The following is a 19,021-nucleotide window of genomic DNA, read 5'->3' on the forward strand; positions in this document are numbered from 1 at the left end:
ATTATCTTGAAGATACAGAAGAAAATGAAAAATACATACTCTGTTTTCCTGAACCTTCTAGTTACTGTAGTTTTCTGCATATTTTTAGATGAAAGATAGAAATCTAAAAAACAAACACTGAGTTACTTCTTATATGTGTAGGGTAGTAAATTTCTTTTTAAAAATTTCTTTTAAAAAAAAGTTTATGATGATTTTATTACATCTGTGAGCATTGCATAGATAAATGCAGAGATTGAGTAACTGAGGCATATGTTTTCTTGTTTTTATTGTGTGTGGACAGTACATTTTTATAGTACTTTAAAGCTAATAAGTTAGGGTTTTTTAAAGGATTACAGAATTGAATTATTTATGAAATTGAAAAATAAGCTTTTCTTAAAATGTACAAAAGGTGAGCATAGTTACAGTTTCGTGTAATTTTAAAACATCCTCTACAAAGTATGTGAGAGGATAAGGTATGAAATGTGCTGAAATGCAGCAGTAAGTTTTAGACAATTTTAAAGTACCTGAGGCAACCAGCTTATCAGGAAGTTCAAAGTCTAAAAAAGCAATTGGTTTTTCAGATCTGATAATCTTTCCCAACACTAATGTGGGGAGGTGCATGTAGAAAGAAACTTTTTAATTCTTTATTAAAAAAAAAAAAGCCATGTCCTGAAACAGTTGCTAGGTTTTACAGCCTAACCCATTTTTGTTCACAAAAAGAATAGGAAAAAAACCCTACTCATTATCTGTTGTACTGTTTTTCTAGAAAAACTTATCAAAGCCATTCCTGATGCAGATGAGCTTGCCAAACTTCTGCCTGACTTTGACAAGATTGGAGAGAGCTTCACTTCACTGAAAGGACTTTTTTCTCCTGGTGAGAATAACTTTTCATCTTAGTTTTAATTTTGAAAACATAAGCTATTACAAGATGATGTTACAGGTATGTCCTTAGACACTAAAAGAAAGCGGATCCTGAAAATGCATGCCTTTTCATTGAGTGTGTCATCTGAAAGTGTTATGGACACAGGTAAGTGTAATGTATTTTTAAAAGCAAGAATTCCAGTAGCAAGTACAGAGAACCAAAGTGTGAAATTGAATATAAAACTAGAATTCTTGGACAACTCCAAACAAACAGATTGAAAGCTAGATTGCTTCAGTGAGTCATGGAGGCCGGACGTGTCAAGCTGGAGTTTGGAGAAGGTGAGAGTGGAACTGGACAGTAACAGTACTACAGCTGTTACAGGAGAAAAGAGTCGGATTATTAAGAATCATGGTTCTTAATGTTGCAAGCATGTGAAATAAGAGATTTGTAATGAAGATATGCTTTTGGGTTGAATGATATTTTCCATCTGGATGTAGCTCCAGAAGAACTTGCTTGAAGATACAGCTTAGGTAGGGACTGCATTTTAAAGGAGTAGGTAGGAGTTCTAAATCCTTCACAAAAGACAAGGCGATGGTTTGTCCATTCAGTGCGTCCAGGTAGTAGTAGGCTTAATGGTTTTCAGGTTTTAGGAGACTTAAATAAGACATTTCTGATCGGTGGGCTTTTTAAAACTAAAAATGATGGATTTGGTCATCATATCTGACTTGCTAATGAGCACAGCTCAAAACTTCACCTAGTCATTGTTGTAATAATGGGCAAGATTATTCCTATTATATACCTTAATAATTATCAAACCACATAAATTTGTATTCATGAAAGATTATATCTGTGAGGTGTTATAGTCATTGCTCTAAGTGTGTTTGAAAATATTCCCATATCAGTGTGCGTAAGTGTATTTTCATTTTCTTAAAATAGCGTCAATGGCAGAACTAGTTTATTAATCTTACAGACTCAGCGAGCACCTAAGTAGGGATCAAGTTCAACAGAGTGACAAGTAGATTACAATCTCCTATGTATTTTAGCTGTTTAAAATTTAGGCTGTTTAAAATTGTGGTGTTACTGACTGGTATTGTGAGATGTTGCCTATTATTTATTATCATACTCACATGGGCATAGTTGCCATTTATGATTGTGTGGTCCTCCAAATGAGACAAAGATCCCTCATCTTTGTTTTGCATTTTGTTTTGTATTTATAATTTTTATTTCCCCTCTTCTGCTGATTTTTCACAGGTTACAATTTGGTTAGTGAAGTCATAGGAGCTTCTGATCTACTTCTGTTGTTAGGTGTGTAAAAGCCCTTTTTACTGCCCTTAACCTGCCTCTTTAAAGCAAACTGTTAAAACACTACTATACTAAGAGGAGTGAATATCAATGTAAACACAACTATTTGCAGCAATTTAATATTGAATTAAAAATACTTTCCAACTATTTTAAAAAATACTTGGATCCTCCCCTGAGAGAATGAATAGATGAATAGTTGTTATTTCTCTGCCACAGTCCCTAGCAGATGCTTTTTATTTCAGGCTTTTTCTAGAAGCTTGTTTTGAAAATCTATGTCACTACAGTATGAAAGAATTTTTTTTTCTCATTACAGTATTACCAATGGAATTTGTATTATCCTTTCATGTTTATCAGAAATAATTAATTTTACAGTGTTTTCAGAACTTTAATAGTCTAACTGAAGCTGCCTACTACTTTGTGATGTAACTAATTGGAGTCACAAACTAGATATAAAATTTTCAGATGAGTTTTAAACTAAATTACTTTTCAGTTTCTTGAGGTGAATTTTTTTAAATAGTAACTTCAAAGATTATTGAATTAATAATTCATAGGAGTTGAAACTTTAGTAGGTGTAGTTTCAGAATTTTTAAGTGCCTTTTGCATGTTACAATGAGTTTCTGTAATTATGTCCTAGGTTCTCCAGGAGAAACAGCATTCAGAGCTACTGACCAGGGATATGACAATGACAAACAGTACAAGAAGGTAATTACTATCTTGCAAAACTTAAGTGTCTTGACAACAGGTAATTTTTTTTAAAACTGCTTCAGCAGCTAGCTGCAGATGTTAATTTGAAGCAGCTTGAACAAATTTTATCACTGAAAATTACTTGAGTATGCATTGATGTTTTTAATATATAAACAGTACAATAATAAACATTTTGGTGTAGAGAAAATACAAGGCAGTCATAAAAATCTTTAGCAATTGCATTCTTAAAATTGGTTTGTAATAAGAATGTAATTATTGTTAGGTATTTTGCGTGCATTTGCAATTTTTCAGGGCATGTTCTCAGTGGCACTTGAGGTTATAGCTTGTTACTGAAGTTGGTTTAGGCTTTTATAGTTATTTTCAAGCATTTCTGCTTGCAACCTCGTTTCTGTTGACATTTTCACAGTTGTGATACTTACTTAAGGATTTCTGCCTTAATAAAGAATTTCTATTTCTTAAAGCAGTCTGTCTTTTTACTTTATTTAGACAAAGCATACATCACATTTTTGTTACTATCTTCTGGAACAAATGTTACTGTATTTTGATAACTAAAAGTTTTAGCATTTTTTCCTTGAAGTAAAGAAGGTGAAGTTTATTTTTTTTTCTTTCATGAATAGTAGATATAATTTCTATTAAATTCCTAAATTGTAATGTTGATCATTCTTTAATGGCTTTTCATTTTTCCTGTGTATATTTTTTTTAAATTCTTTAAAAATTTGAAGGAAAACAATATATATTGGGGAATTTCTAAATTATTATATATTTATTTTTGCAACTGAAAGTGTCTGAAGTATAACTGGGGCTTTTACATAAAAGCCATTTCTGTATATGCAGGCATGTATACATTTATTTGACATTAATTCTGCATGGCAATATGTAGTGAAACCTGTACAAAGCTCACTTTTTATAACTTTTTTTCTCTTTAGAACAGTGATGGATTTCTACATGAAAATTAAGTTCGCTTTTTGTTTCTCCTTTGTCAGTAAACTCTCTCTCTCTCTCTCTATTTATTTTATTTACAGTGATTGCTTAGCACTGGTTTCACTGTTTAAAACATAGAAAATACTTTACTATTGATCTGTGAAGAAGTGGCCATCTTAGTTTATTGTCTTTGATAACTAAATTAACTGAGATTTTTACTGAATACCAATAATATCACTTATACTTATTATTCTGGGTTTTTTTCGAATGCAGTGACAACTGCATTTTAATGTTGCCAACAGACCTTTGGCTGTGGCATGGAGAACATCAGCCCATATTAAATCAGTATGATTTAGAAAATTTACTCTGGTGTACTAATTGTTGTTATTCCAATTATATCCGATATGTTACGCTTAGAAACTGTTGGTTTGCTAATTAATATGATCAATTTTGGTCGTAATATTTCAAACAAGGCACATATGAATACCTACAAAGCATAATCACTTAGTTTATTGGCAAGCAAAATTATTATTTTCAAGACAATGGGTTAGATGGCCTTTTTCATTCAGTGCTTTCTACTGCCAACCAATACTAGTGTAAGAATTGTGATTGTATGAATGCATAAAGTGCTGTAGCATGGTATTAATTGTGTCTGATGAGCTGGTTTTCTTTGTTTCATTGTGAAAAGATGAGTAACTGGTAAAGGAATCTAGGAATTCCTCATTTGGAGGAATGTTCTTTGGAATTGTTATTGGGCATTGTCCTCAGATGACTGTTTAAAACCTGATGTAGAATGAATAAGAAACCAGTTAGTTCACAAGATAACTTTGAGAGAGTAAATGTTGTCCCAAACACTGAATCAGGCTGTACTGTGTCTTGCCAGATAATGTGTTTATCTCATAATCTCTCATTTAATACAAAAGGTACAATTTTTTAAAAAGAGAATTAAATTAAAATTACTGGAATGTTTAGATAAGTTATTTAAATAATGGAGTTTAAATGTGTTTCTACTTGGATTAAATAAGAAAACTTGTTCTTGGAGAAAGAGAAGATAGTTATAAAAGCTATAGTGTAGTAAAATATTTCAGTGTATTGTATGTGTGGGACTAGTTCAGGCTTGCACTTGAAATAGCAGTGTTACCTTAGAAAATTATCTTGCGCTATTGACTGTCTCCAAAAAAATTTCCTAAAGAGCTTCAGCTTCCTATTAAAGCAAACAAATTCCGAAGCTTAGCCCAATTTAAAAAAATAATATATATATAGTGGTTATAGCTGTGATAAAGTGGGTGTGAAAAATGTGACTCAAGTATTGATTTAGGGCTTAGAAGCCAGATAAATAAATAATTTAATACCAACCACACAGTCCTTTCTCTGCCTTTGGTGCTTTGATTAAATCTCATACCTTGAAGAACCTGGTGCACTGTTGAGGATTTGGCAGCACATAGACTGCCTTGCTCAGCCAGCACAGGGTCACTTTCAGTCAATGTAAGAAGCAGCACAGTAATTCTACAGCTCTTCACTACAGCTACTGCTAGAGAGTGAAAAAGAGACTTTAGTAAGGAATATCTCTTGACTTAGATTTTTTTTTTTTTAATGTTCTCGTTTGTTTTGTTCTGTCTTGCAAGTTATGCAGTAAAGTTTCCACAATTTTCTCTTTTGTATTCATAGCATTGTTATATTCCCAACTTAATTCCCAGTTTCATGTTATAAGTACTCTGGATAAAATTGCGACATTTATTCAAATTCTTAGAAATTGATATCTTTACCTTCCTCATCATTCTCACCCCTTTACATCTGTCAGCATTTAATTATTTTTCCTGCAAGGACTTATTGTGGCTCAGCTTTTCTCATGAACAGTCACACTGAAGTCAATGGGAAATAGGGGAAGAGTCAAGACATGCAAAAAGACAGGGCTTTGGTTGCTCGTGAAAATGGGACACAAATACTTTAGTCATGAGGAACGTTTAAGTTAAAGGCATAGTCATACTCAACTGAAGTACAGCATATTAACTTTTAATGTAAAATAATGTGGCGGGGGGCGGGGTTAAAGCATAGGCAGTAACAACGTCAGTACTTGTTTTGCCTTTTCTTTTATTTATTGTGCACCCAAACTGTCATGATGACTTTGCAAGGTTTGTGCTGCTGTGTGTGTCAGCTAGTGTTATTCCCCTTTACATTGTTTCTTTGATAAAAAAAATAATATAATGACTGTAAACAACTTGGGTTTTTAAATCCCATTAATTGATCAACGTTGATTTTTTCTGGATAAAGTTCTTTAAAAAAAACAAACAACAGTTTTACACTGGAATGATTGATATGGGGGGGGGAGGAACAGTGATAGTGTCCAATGACAGAGAGATGTAAATTTTTTTGTTTGTGTCCTGGTTCATACCAGCCTGGGTGTTGTGTGTATAGTTCTTTGCTATTTAAGGTTTGTTTGGGTTTTTTTTGTGTTTTGGTTGTTTTTGGGTTTTTTTTAATTCAAACCTATAAAGTAAGAAATAGAAAATAAGACTATTGCCTGATATATACAAAGAAGAAAGTGTTATTGAGAAGCCTTTTAAATCACTGTATTTTTTACTTGAATATTTTATTAAGTGGGGCAACTGTAGTTGAAAAGGGTTTTTCATACTTTACTGTGGAGCAAGTCACATGGACCAGATGTCTTAGAAAGCAGCTGCACATTAAATACTTTTGGTGACTTCAAACATTTGTTACAGTTCCTGTTTAAATGCTGAAAGGCCTTCATGGCAGGTTTTGTTCAGTGTTTTTTCTTTTATTTTCTTGACTGATAGCATAATGTTTAAAAGGAGTGTGTCAGGTCATATTGAGAGTTTCCTTGTTTGTGAAATGGCAAAATACTATTATTGTTCCTCTAATACTAAGTGTAGTTGTGGGGTTATCTCTCCTTGCTGCTATATAGAAATGACATCTTTTGTTTTGCCTGAATTCTTGGCGCAGCTCTAATGTGTTTGCTGGTCTGGCAATATAGAGATTTATTAAATCTTGAAGTGATTCAGTAAAATACAAGTGTGAATATTTTTCTGTTCTTGAAATGTTATACAAATCACTATTTAACAAATGTTTGTATTTGGTCATTTGATTGTCTCTCCTCTTTTATCCTTTCTCTCCTGTGTTGTTTATCCTTATGTGTACATGCCTGTGTGTGTTTTTTCATGCAACAAATGTATAACTTGATGGTAGATGTCTTAAATTCTTACACCGAAGTTCTATTTCAGGGTTTGTTTTCCTGAAGTGCATTTTTGAAACCTTTCATTTCACTGAATGTTTTCTTAGAAGAAGATGTAGTAGTATTTTTTTTAAGAGCTTTATTTAAATAGTTCATTAATACTTTTGCCTACACTCTCTGAAATAAATTGTACATGAAGTTCCAGTAGATGCTGGCATAGTAACTCTAAACCAATCTTGAAAGACAGCTTGCCATTACAATAATATTTGGTGTGGAGGGAGAACAGAAGAAAACTAAGCTTCATGGAAATGCTGAATAAGTAAAGGAATAAGCATAGAGTTGCAGGGATTTTGAAGTGATTAGGAAGGATTATGACAGCATGAATTCAAACTGCGGTGTGTTGCAGAAGTGGAGGGGGCTTTTTCTTTCTTTATGCTCTAGAAACTATTTTGCTTCTCCTAGCTTGAGGAAGTTAAGTAGCAGGCAAAGTAATCTTTCTATAAACTGAGTTGCTGGGAATAAGAACAAAATGAGAACTTTCATACAACTAACAAGCTGTCGTGCACAACTTTGTATAGAATATCCAAAACAGCTGTCGTGCACAATTTTATATAGAATATCCAAAACACTCTCTTTAAATACGTGCACGGTTAAGTTGTGAAAAACTGCTGATACTTAAGAACTTCTGGTATGAATAATTGAAATGAAATCCTGAAACCTTTGAGAATATTTTAAAGCCAGGATAGTTGAATTTTTTTTTAAGATTTAGATGCTTAGTTAAAGTTGAATATAATTATAAAATGTAGGTTAATGTTTATTGTTTTGTTCTACCTGGATTTGCAAAATACATGGTTTTGCTGGCTATATCCACTCCCAGCTAGTTAGCAAGAGATCTTGCTAATGAAATTTCACTTTTGTTTGAACTGACCCATTCATACCTGTTTTTCATCTGTCTTTGTCATGCCCTTTGGTTTAACTTTGTTCTCCTTACACCCCAAATTTTTCCTCTCCTTTTTATTACAAACTCACGGCAGGGCCTGCTTGGTGAACTCATTCTGTTACAACAACAAATCCAGCAGCACGAAGAGGAAACACGCAGAGCCGCTGGCCAATATAACATGGGCTCTTCCCAGCAGAAGCGAAAGGTGATGGCTTAAGGGACAGTATGTACTGTATTCACACTAATCAAATACTTCAGCCTTCTGCATTTGAGTTGGAAAAATCTAACGAATTAAATCATGAGCCCAAATAATTATTACAGCCAACTTCACTACAGATGTATAGTCTTGTTTCAGTTTAACCAAGTTGCATTTAAAGCATGGTGTTAAAAGCAGAACAGGTACATTGTGTCACTTTGAAATTGTATGTTCTCTGCCTCTATAAAAACTGTTATTTAAAGTTCATACATTAAAAAGGCATTTAAGGAAAGTATGTGAATAAATATCAAGTCTGTTTACTGTTGCTTGCTAACGGTAGCTCTATCTTATAAGAGTATAGCTATTTACAGGCAATGTGTATCTGGAAACATTTTTTCATGCTTTGTACTGTTACCAATCTGAAAATGACAGCAGCTCCTTAGAAACAATTTTGCACAGACAATTAAATACTGCTAATACAGTCTCTACTGTATATTCATCCAAGGTATTCCTTTGTTTTCCCTCTCAAAGCACAGTTTATACTTATATGCTGTGGTTGTTGAACATATGCACATCACTTTACTTAGTTAATTTAAGCTCTGATCATTTTATTCATTATTATATGGCTGAGATGAATTGGAAGTCCTTCCTAAATTGGGATATTTTAGTTGTTTAATCTGTTACAACCTGTAATTCTTAACCACACTGCTTTGTTGGCTGCTTCTGTGTCCCCAAAAAAGCCTTTCTGATTACTCATATTTTTCGACAGCTTTGGAATTGAGCACTGGATACAGAACTTAATCTTCTGTACCTCTGAAGATGACTGTCACAGAAAGAGGAAGACATTAAATGTGAATTAAACTTTTAGACATAATTGCGTAGCTGCAATTGTCATGCTTTTTAGTCCATCAACAGAGGAAATCACTGTTCTCTGAAACTATAGTAGCATGGTAACTCCTTCAGCCTCTGTCAGATTATATACAGTTTATTGAAAGAGCTGGAGTATGGAATAGTAGCTTGAAGTTTATAAGGAAATGTGTGAAGACATAAAAATTACTGGAAAGGCAATACAATATTTGATATATAAAAATTTGTCAGCCTAATAAATGCAATCAGGAAAAAAAAAAGAGCTTGATATTACATCTGTTTCTGATTGAATTTCCACCTTGTTAGTACTTTCTTGCAACTAATTCTACAATTCCCAAGCTGTGAAATAGCTGCAATGGCTATCTTTGTAAATGTTACCCTGTCCTCCAAGGCAGGTACTCTGTGTTTTCTGAGTGTCGAAAGTCTTAACTGCCCTTGCATATAAAAAGTTTTAATTTAGCATTCAAGTGTGATGTTTGGCATATATGCCTAATGACAAGGAATGTGTCTTGTTTGTCTTGCTAATCTTTTTGCTTGAAATGACAGAGATGGTAAACTATTTTCTTTAATATTTTGATATGAGGATATAAGTTAAACATTCCAATCGTTGATCCAAATTCTCCTTTGGAAGAAAAAATTGTTACAGTCATTGAAATAAGGGTATAAACTAACCTTGTTTATTTTTTGACTGAGTTGGCTTGCTTGCCTGTCTACTAGAGAACATGAACATTTAATTTCCATTCTTGGAAGTTCTGTTGCCCAATTTACTTGCCTATGTTCTGTTTTAATTTCTCAATATTAAATCTAATTCAGTTGTAAATTTGATAATAGAAAGAACAATCTCACAATCAGGAGAGGGTATCAAAACAAAAAATATAATTGTTTCCTGTTGATTTTTTTTTTGTCAGCCTTTTGATAAATATTTAACAGTAAAATTGATTAGTCTTGTCTAGCTGCACTGTGCATGGCTGCTTCTTACATGCATTTTGCCTGGGCCTTAATATTTTCATTCGTATTACTGGAAATCATTGTAGTTCTGTAGATGATCAATTAGAATTATTTATAGTCTGGTTAGAGAATATACAAAATCAGTAACTGTGGTTTCAGAGGTACTGAATTTTCAGAGGCACATACTTATTTTATACAATGTGTAACAAAGGTTATTGGAAAGCAACCACTGTGCAAAATGAGTAACTCCATAAGGAGCTTCTGGTAATCTTAGTAAACAGGTATCTGCATCTTTGTGTGCAGGAACCCTTGATTAAAAATGGCTCTACAGTTCTCTTTTCTTATAACTTTGTGGCTGCAATGGGGAAAGAAGGAGGAATCTTGATGTACAAACAATGCTGAACTGGATTAAACAAATATTAATGTGCCTGTATAGAGATATTTTAATAGCTGGGGGGTTTCTTTGTGAGTAGAAATTATAGATCATAGATTAGTCATATGTGACTGTTAGTACTTCAGATTGTTATGATAGTTTTAGCTTTTATTGGCAACTTAAAAATTGTTAGCAATATTATGAATTATATGTTCAAAATACTGTATGTACTAACATTCAAAGCACACCTGAACCAAATGCTGAAGCATATGCATCATTCTAGAGCTGTTTGTTATTTTTGTCTTAACTTACCTAATTGTCCTTGTTTAGAATTAATCATCTAGTGCTAGATAATTCTTTGCTTCAGATCTTGCAACATGTAGCTGTGTGCAATATTTTTGCTTACTGTGTTTAACATAAGTACACTGTATGTAAAAGACGGTGCTCTTGTGGTTAGAAGTAATCTGTCTGTAAGTATGTTCTTCAGAGATGCATCAAGGCCCCAGAAGTACTCTCAGGAACAGCTTGCTTAAGAGCAGAGAGTGGGAAAATGTTAATTGCTTTGAAAATCTGCAGCACATGGAAACACTTTGTTTTCCTTTTCTTTCCTTTATTTTCTTGCTGCTTCTGACTCTCCACACCATTCTCTTTGCCCTTCTATTTTTATTTTCCCCTTATGTCTCTGAGGTGGTTAAAGTGTGTGTATATGTAAATAAACATTTACATATATCACCTTGTGGCTGCATGCATCAAGTTGTCTGTGTGGTAAACTAACCCTGTTTCTGATGCAGTTTTGCTATCACTGAACTAATTAACAGAAGTGAAAAGGAAGTCAATTTACAGCACTTCTTCTTTGCTGTTTATGAATAAGAAAATAATTGGATATAGATGGAAGTGTTACCTTGGATTGCTGCCTAGAAAGTGCAGGCACAATTCTGTATATTACAGGTTTAATAGCTAAATAATACAAACACTATGAACAACTGTGGATTTTTTTTCTTGTTTAATCTGTAACAACTGGTGTGAAATTATAGTAACTAAATTGATTTGTGTCTAAATGACAGCTGTCCTCTGCATGTTAGATAATATGCTTTTTCTGATCTGAAGCTAACTTGAGTTGTAAATGTCACATGAGCTTTCTTACATGAGCTTTATTTAAATATTGAAGCTTTTACTTATATCATTCTTTCAGTGATTGTTTTGATTATAATTTTTTCTAAATTTAGTATTTCACCAGTCAGCCATTAGTTTTGTTGTTTGTAAATATTTACATCATTTGAATTTGTATTGCACCATTTACGCTTTTGTCTTTGTGTTATTAAAAAGGGATTGTTTTGAACAACTGTTTATTACATCTTGACGAACGTATTTTAAGAATATTTGACTAAGAATGGCTCTAATTGCCTGATCTTATTACGTTTATGCCTTGAATTTCAAAATGTTTTGTATTATAATATCCTAATTTTTCCAGTTTTTAATGTAATTTAAATAATTTAAAATAATTTTAAAATAGCCCATCAAGACTGACAAACTACAATTTATGAAGTTGTGCATGCATGTTTAGGATTATAATTCAGAAAAACAAATATAAAATAAGAATCTCCTTGAAGATTCAGAAATAGTGAATACTCACCTGAAAGTAATTTCTGTAGCAAGCAGGTGTTTTAGTGATTGTATCCCATGAAGATTGTGCTGATTCAGGAAATGAACATACGAGATCCTGAGAATTTGACCACTAAAATTACATTTAGGGCAGTGGCCAGAAAACTCTGAGCAACATACAGAGTTTGCTTTTCCCTAAGCCCACTTTCCTAATATGAAGTCTTGAAGGGTTAATTTTTGCATTTGCATGTACTGGAAATCAGACCTTTTTTTTTTTTTTTTTTATGTGAACCTCCTGTTGCAGATGGAACTTTCCATCAGCATTAAATCTCAAATGCTAATTGAAGAATTTACTTGCTTTAAAATGCATGTAAAGTCAGTTTTCTTATGTGGAATGAAACTTTCTGTTTGTGATTTGGTTACTTGCAGTGGATAAACTAAACAATATGTTAGTAGCCATGATTATTTTTCTTTGTAGGTTTCTGACAAAGAGAAGGTTGATCAACTTCAAGAAGAACTTTTACGCACTCAGGTAACTTCTGAGTTACTGATGTCTTGAGTAAAGATTTACATGCAGCAGACTCAGATTTACTAGACAAAAGCATACCTGAGATATAAGATGTTTGGTAAAAATGCAGTGGTTTTTCCAATCTTTGAGTTTATCAACACAGAGTTGACTCTGTTGGCACAGACCAAAGGTCAGTCTGATCTGTTCTTTCTCTGATAGCGACTGATGGAATGCAAGAGGGAAGGGTAAGAATAGGGCAAATGTGTAATCATACTTTCCCAAAATACCTTCCTTGCCTTCAATGCTATATAGTCCTGAAATGTAAAGTTAGCCCAAGAGTGTTACATAAATACAATGGTGATATTCCAGTTTTAACTTGTCATGCATACTAACTTTAATCCTGACATTCTACAGTTCTCTTTTATAATTTCAATGCTACTAAATACATCTGTGATATCTTCCATGTTTAAATGGCACATTTGTTGCAGAAAGGAAATGAGTTTACTTATTAAGGAGTTACATTTTAATCCCTTAATCTAGGAAATATTTCTAGTAAAGAAGCTTTTAAGTGCATTTGCTGACCAAACATCAGAGGTTGAAGAGGAAAAATAGACATCTTATGGGATATGTGGGATGAGATATTCAGGTTATAGTACAGTGGCATTCAAGAGAACCAAAGTATCTTTTTTGTTTTCTCCCATCAAGAAAAATGATTGCAGGTATGATGCTAGAGTTGTATGTAAGCCATGCAGTCTTAATCAAAATCTGTTTTGTGAAGCAGTAAGCAGTTCTTTCAATTAAAGCTGTTTCTATGATTGGACTATTTGATATGAAAATTGCTATGGGCACATTAAAAGCTTTTTCTCTGCCCTCCCTTTGGGATTTAAGAGAACATTTAATCCCTTTAAGAAGCTGAAGAGGGTGGTGCCATTCAGAGTGATGTCCTTTAAAAAAAAATCAGAAAGTGAAAATTTGAACAATAATGACAGCTATTGGTAGGATTTTTTAATATATGTTTCTTAAAAAAGTTGCTTCACAAAACCCAAGCCACTTTCAATTTCTGAATGTCTTCCATCTAGTTCAGTTGTAATTTAATATAGTCTGACAGAAGTTGTGCTTTTGCAAGTGAAATCCTGTTTTCAGTATTTCCTTTTGTTACTTCTGTTAAAGAGAAGCCTGCTTTATTAGCTGGCGGGAAAGGAAGAGATCTGCAGGGATCAGCTTTAGGATCACTGCTTTTCAAACTGGCCTTTTAAAAAGTGCATAGCCTCACTTCAGAGCACCTAGGAGTTCAATAACAGACATTTGGAAAGCCCATTTTTTTAATATGTATTTCTGTATATAGTGAATACATACATGTTACTTTGTTCCCCTTACATAAGACTTACACGTACAACCTGACAAGGTTAAAATAGTACTAAATCTAGTATCTTCTATCAAGGATGCAAATACATATGAGCATACATTATTTAAGAACAAAGTCACAAAAATAAAATTGTTTTAATGTTCTCTGAAATTTGGTCTTGCATTCAGTAGATAATTTAAGAATTCCCTGCATCAGCTCAACCAAGGAACATTTCCAGCCCTTCTAGGGGGTAGGTTTCATAATATTGGGCAATACAGTGTGCAGCTGCAGATCTGGTTTACAAAGAAGTATTTCATCCCTTAGGCAGTCCTTACAGAGCAGGAACCATGATTCCTCAGTTATATAATTTACAGTTCTTGTTTAGACAGCAACACTTTTTCCTTGTAGGCGTGTTGCCTTACAGCAAACTCGTAAGGGTTTCATGTGTTGCACCTTAATGGGGCTTTTCAATGCAAGTGTGGTATAAGGTGGGACTCCTTCCTGTCACATTAATTGAGTTGAACTTCACCAAAACTCATTCTGACAAAATTTTAATCTCCTTAATTAGCAAGGCAGAACTAGTTTTTTTTTTTAAGCTAGACTTTTTTCAGGAATGATGCATATTAGTCATATTAGTAATTACTTTGGTTTGCTTGCTTATTTTTCTGAAGTTAATGCACAGTTAATCCTTTGTTGTATCTATAGGCTTCTAAATTGATTGGCTCTTTGGCTCAGCCACATTGTTTTGATACGGGGGTTTGTAACCTCTTTCTATATTTGCTAGTTTTGAAAGCATTTATTACTTGCCTTTTTTTAATAACAGCTTGAAATATGATCTTAAAAGTACACTCAGGCCAATACATTTCCACATCGTAGGAAACAATTTTCAGAGTAGGTATCAAAATTTCATTCATGTCTCATCTTCAGAGGACTACCATAATCTCCTTCTAAACAGGACTGAGCTGGTACAGTTGTTTCTTGAACTGAAGTTGTATACTGAAGAAAGGGTCTAAACTAGGCTTGCAAATTCACATTTAAGCCCTGTGATCTTTCTGATTGAACAGCCAGTTCCCACTGATGCTGATTTCTGTCTGACTGCATACATGTAGCTCCTTTGAAAATGATGCTTGCATAAGATGCTTAAAGATTGATTTATGTATACCCGAGTTTGAACATTGTGGTCTTATTAAAACATTTGAAGCAAAGGTGTTGTGTTGCTGGGGTGGGCGGGGGGGGTGTGGTGTGTGTGCAGATCTAACAGTCTTCTCTTGATGACCTTGTATTTTCAATAAACTGTAGCAACCACAAAGGTTTCTATGTTTTTGAAAGACTTGCCTGAAGGGTAATATATTTTTCATAGGTAAAATTTTGCTCACGTGAGTGTACTATTTCCATAATTACAAGAGTATATTTGTACCACTCTTCTGTAGCTCAAATACCAAAGAATGCTTGAGCGATTAGAGAAGGAGAACAAAGAATTAAGAAAATTGGTACTGCAAAGAGATGACAAGGGAATTCATCAGAGGAAGTTAAAGGTACTTACGTGTTACAAATCAGCATAGAAATGTAATTATGCCATATTTTCCATGATGCTATTCTAAACTGTATTTGTTAATTCATATATGAACTTCTAACATTTGTTATATCTATGCTAATTTTTTGACATGTTAGGCTTTTATACATCCTTTTTTTTTGAACTATATAACTTTTGGAAATGGTTTCAGCTGAGAAGCACAAAGGGGTTACCAGGTCTAACTAAATAACTTACCTAAGTGGGAAATGTGGATTGGGTTTTTTGATGTAGCTTCACTGTATTTGCTAATAAATGTGCTTCCAACTCTTCTTACACACACAATCTGATACCTTTGTGCTTTGTAATGGGTCTTACTGAGTTTGGTAGGAATATAGTTACGGGGTCAGGAAACATCTTTTAATGGCCCTGTATAAATTCAGGGAGTTTGAACTAATTAAGCTTTTGCTTTTGTCTGCCAACATCCTCAGCATTCTAAAAATAGATGTTTTCTGCCTGTCTCTGTGTCACTTGCTGACCAATATGGATCTTCCTCTTTCCTCTGGGAACTGGAAGATAAGGAGTTCTTATTTGTACAGAATGAGGTTGATAGCTCTGTGCCCTTGTTAATGCTTACTGTTCATCAAGCTGAAAATTTAAGTCTAAATGTTTAATGGAAGAAACTCAGTTCAGCTTCTTAACTTGGAAACTGCGAAGTCTGAGCACTGTTGCTCTCTTACGCTGTATGTAAGAGCTCTCATTTTGCTTTTTCAGCGAGATGCGTCTGCAGCTGTAGTATTTTCATCCACAGAAGGCAAAGGATGACTTTACTTGCTATTGTACCTCATAAAACAGAGATCTGTGCTGCAATATAGACCATTTAGGTTTCAAACCATCAGGAGAGAATAAACACATTTTTACAGATGAGTTTACAGAATATACAGATGAAGTAGTCTGAAATCAATCTTTGTTCTGTTAATTGGCTGTTTTCTATTTTTTTTTTGTAGAAATCCTTGATTGATATGTATTCTGAAGTACTCGACATCTTGTCTGATTATGATGCCAGTTATAACACTCAAGATCACCTACCTCGTGTAAGTAGATGAAAAATTCAAGGTTTTTTTGCTGAAACACCAGTCTTATAATTGAATAGAACATTTAATTGTACTCCACGATAATCCCGAGCTAGTGCTAGGCTATTTTCTTGTAACTCCAGGGTTTTTGCTTAAGACGTGTTCTCCGTTTTAAATGCAAGAAGAGAATTTTGAGAATAACCAATGTAACTATGTTAAGTCTGCCTTAGCTTGTAGATAAAACCCTATCTAGATACAGATATTGCTGCTGTGCTCAGCCTTCCATTTTAAAGGGTTTCAGTCTGGGCACCCCAGCCTTCTCAGCATTGTGAAATGGCTGATGTTTCCCAGTGCGTACCAGTGTTGCTGAGAAGGTATGGTGCCCCAGCTAACTCCCCTCAGCAGTGCTGCGGTTGGAGGGGGGAGCACGAGAATTTGGCTAGCCTGACTGCTGGTGCAGGGGAGAGCCAGGGGTGCTTCCTGCTTGCACAACCAACCGCCTGTAGTGCTGGTGGCTTCTGTAGGAAGCCACTCAAATGGGGAAATGGCAGGACCTACGTCAGAACTCAGCCTTCTCCGGGCAGCAGCAGCATCTACCAGAGGAGTAGTCGTTAGTGTTTCGCCTGCTGAAAGGATTTTGTACAAGGAGAGAAGACCTGCCTGCCATGAGAACAGCAAGGCCTCCCTCTCTTCACTAGGTGGCCTGGCAGGTTAGGCCCTCAGGGCGCTTTGTGAACTGTGCTGTCTTAAGCACAAGTCAATTTTTCTGCATGACTAAAAGTTAGCGTTCCTTCAAAGATTCCATATTTAAACCAATGCATTTATTGTCAAACATAATACAGCCAGTGTTGATACAGATTGACGTCTTTTTAGTCAGCCTTTGTCTAAGCTTCCAAACTGTCCTGCTGAAAGCCAGTGGCTGTTTAAACTTTCACTATAGGTGGTCGTGGTTGGAGATCAAAGTGCCGGAAAAACCAGTGTGTTAGAAATGATTGCCCAAGCCCGCATATTCCCTCGAGGGTCTGGGGAGATGATGACACGTTCCCCTGTTAAGGTAAGAAACATCATAATCTCTGAATCAGCATTTGCCATATTCTTGTCCCTCTGATTATGCCGTTAATTGAAGTATAAGTGAACATTTGTTTATAAAACAGCATCTAAGCAAGTGAGTTGTTGCAGTCAATGACAAAACTTCTGCAGGCCTATATATGATCCACATATACTATCAGAGTAGTAGTAATTCCTACCATAAGTAGTCCTGTGTTAAACGAGCATTACATATACTTGTATGTCTGCAGTGGGAAGTGTACATATGCTGTGTACCTCTCATGTTTCTCTGTGTTTTTACCATACATTCTCATATAAGACTTTTACCGTTTAGGTAACCCTTAGTGAAGGTCCCCACCATGTGGCTTTATTCAAAGACAGCTCTCGGGAGTTTGATCTGACCAAGGAAGAGGATGTAAGTGTAAAGACTGGAAGTTAATGTGACTTTTATTAATTCTCTGAAAAAATTTGTGTCTTTGAGCTGTTAGCCCCTGTTTAGAGTGAAATATGTTTAGTGGGGCAAGGCATTATATTAGTTATTAAATTATCTTTTAGGGTGTTTTTGGCTGGCACTGAAGTGGATAAAATGTAGGAGGAGCTCTTGTGCCAAGACATTTTTTGGACTATGCAGGGGCCTACAGGTAATCTGTCATTTAGTGCCTCAGTTACCAGACTTAGTTATTCGACATGCATATGAGGTAGTATTTACAAAGAGAGATCTTAATCCCTAAGTAAACTTTTTTTATGTTGGTGATTTTTCTTCTATCACGATTATAAGGAGTTTTATATTTTGCTCTTCTCAAAACAGCTTGCAGCTTTGAGACATGAAATAGAAATCAGAATGAGAAATAGTGTGAAAGAAGGGTGCACAGTTAGCACTGAGGTAAGACATCAAATATTTAGTGGCAAATACTTGTACATGTATGTCTTCCATGAGTATTTTTAAAATAGGAGACTGGTGAATACAGTTTGTGTATACTTAATATTTTGCACTCTACAGAGTGTATTTGGACTGTTAAAAGTCAGTTTTATGTCACAAGTACGTGCATATAAAATTGTACTTCTCTCTTAAAATTATAGGCTGTTGCTGGTTTAAAGCCTATGTTTGTGTAAATATGCATTTATATAATTTTGTATACGTGTGTTTGTGTATGTCATTACATACAAAGTGGGTGTGTATAAACCTTTAATTTCAATTTTACTTCACAGACCATCTCCTTAAGTGTGAAAGGTCCTGGTTTGCAGAGAATGGTATTGGTTGATTTACCTGGAGTCATTAGTGTAAGTATGCAATAAATAAATTTTAAAAAATCTTTAAGAGATGTAAGTGAGGTAGTGGTATTGGTGAGAACATTAGCTGTTGTTTTTCTTTTTTTACATCTTTCTATTTTCTTTTTTCCTTTAAATATATATCTCCATATATATATTAAAGACTGTGACATCAGGTATGGCTCCAGATACGAAGGAAACTATCTTTAGCATCAGCAAGGCCTACATGCAGAATCCTAATGCCATCATCCTTTGTATTCAAGGTAATAAGAGTCTAGATGGTTATCCACCTGGCAGGATTTTTTTATTTTTTAATTGTGATTCTTATGTTATTCTGGGGACTCTCCTGATTATTTTTTTTTTTCCATTTGTGGTAATTTATAT

At 34.4% G+C, this 19,021-nt stretch overlaps 1 protein-coding gene across 4 annotated transcripts in view; it reads left to right on the forward strand.

The window, feature by feature from the left end:
* OPA1 (OPA1 mitochondrial dynamin like GTPase) overlaps positions 1 to 19,021 on the forward strand; it is a 59,493-nt gene that overhangs the window by 5,116 nt on the left and 35,356 nt on the right. The window contains exons 4-15 of one of the 4 annotated variants that reach the window (XM_075031651.1): positions 746 to 853; positions 2,093 to 2,146; positions 2,778 to 2,845; positions 7,994 to 8,104; positions 12,364 to 12,417; positions 15,169 to 15,273; positions 16,256 to 16,342; positions 17,262 to 17,375; positions 17,703 to 17,783; positions 18,177 to 18,251; positions 18,578 to 18,649; positions 18,801 to 18,900. In XM_075031651.1, coding sequence (XP_074887752.1) covers positions 746 to 853; positions 2,093 to 2,146; positions 2,778 to 2,845; positions 7,994 to 8,104; positions 12,364 to 12,417; positions 15,169 to 15,273; positions 16,256 to 16,342; positions 17,262 to 17,375; positions 17,703 to 17,783; positions 18,177 to 18,251; positions 18,578 to 18,649; positions 18,801 to 18,900 — 1,029 coding nt within the window. The remainder of the gene's footprint in view (positions 1 to 745; positions 854 to 2,092; positions 2,147 to 2,777; positions 2,846 to 7,993; positions 8,105 to 12,363; positions 12,418 to 15,168; positions 15,274 to 16,255; positions 16,343 to 17,261; positions 17,376 to 17,702; positions 17,784 to 18,176; positions 18,252 to 18,577; positions 18,650 to 18,800; positions 18,901 to 19,021) is intronic. The other 3 variants (XM_075031653.1, XM_075031652.1, XM_075031654.1) reach the window with 3 other exon arrangements.

This window comes from Buteo buteo, chromosome 7 (assembly GCF_964188355.1).
Source record: "Buteo buteo chromosome 7, bButBut1.hap1.1, whole genome shotgun sequence".
In the NCBI taxonomy this organism is placed as follows: Eukaryota; Metazoa; Chordata; class Aves; order Accipitriformes; family Accipitridae; genus Buteo; species Buteo buteo.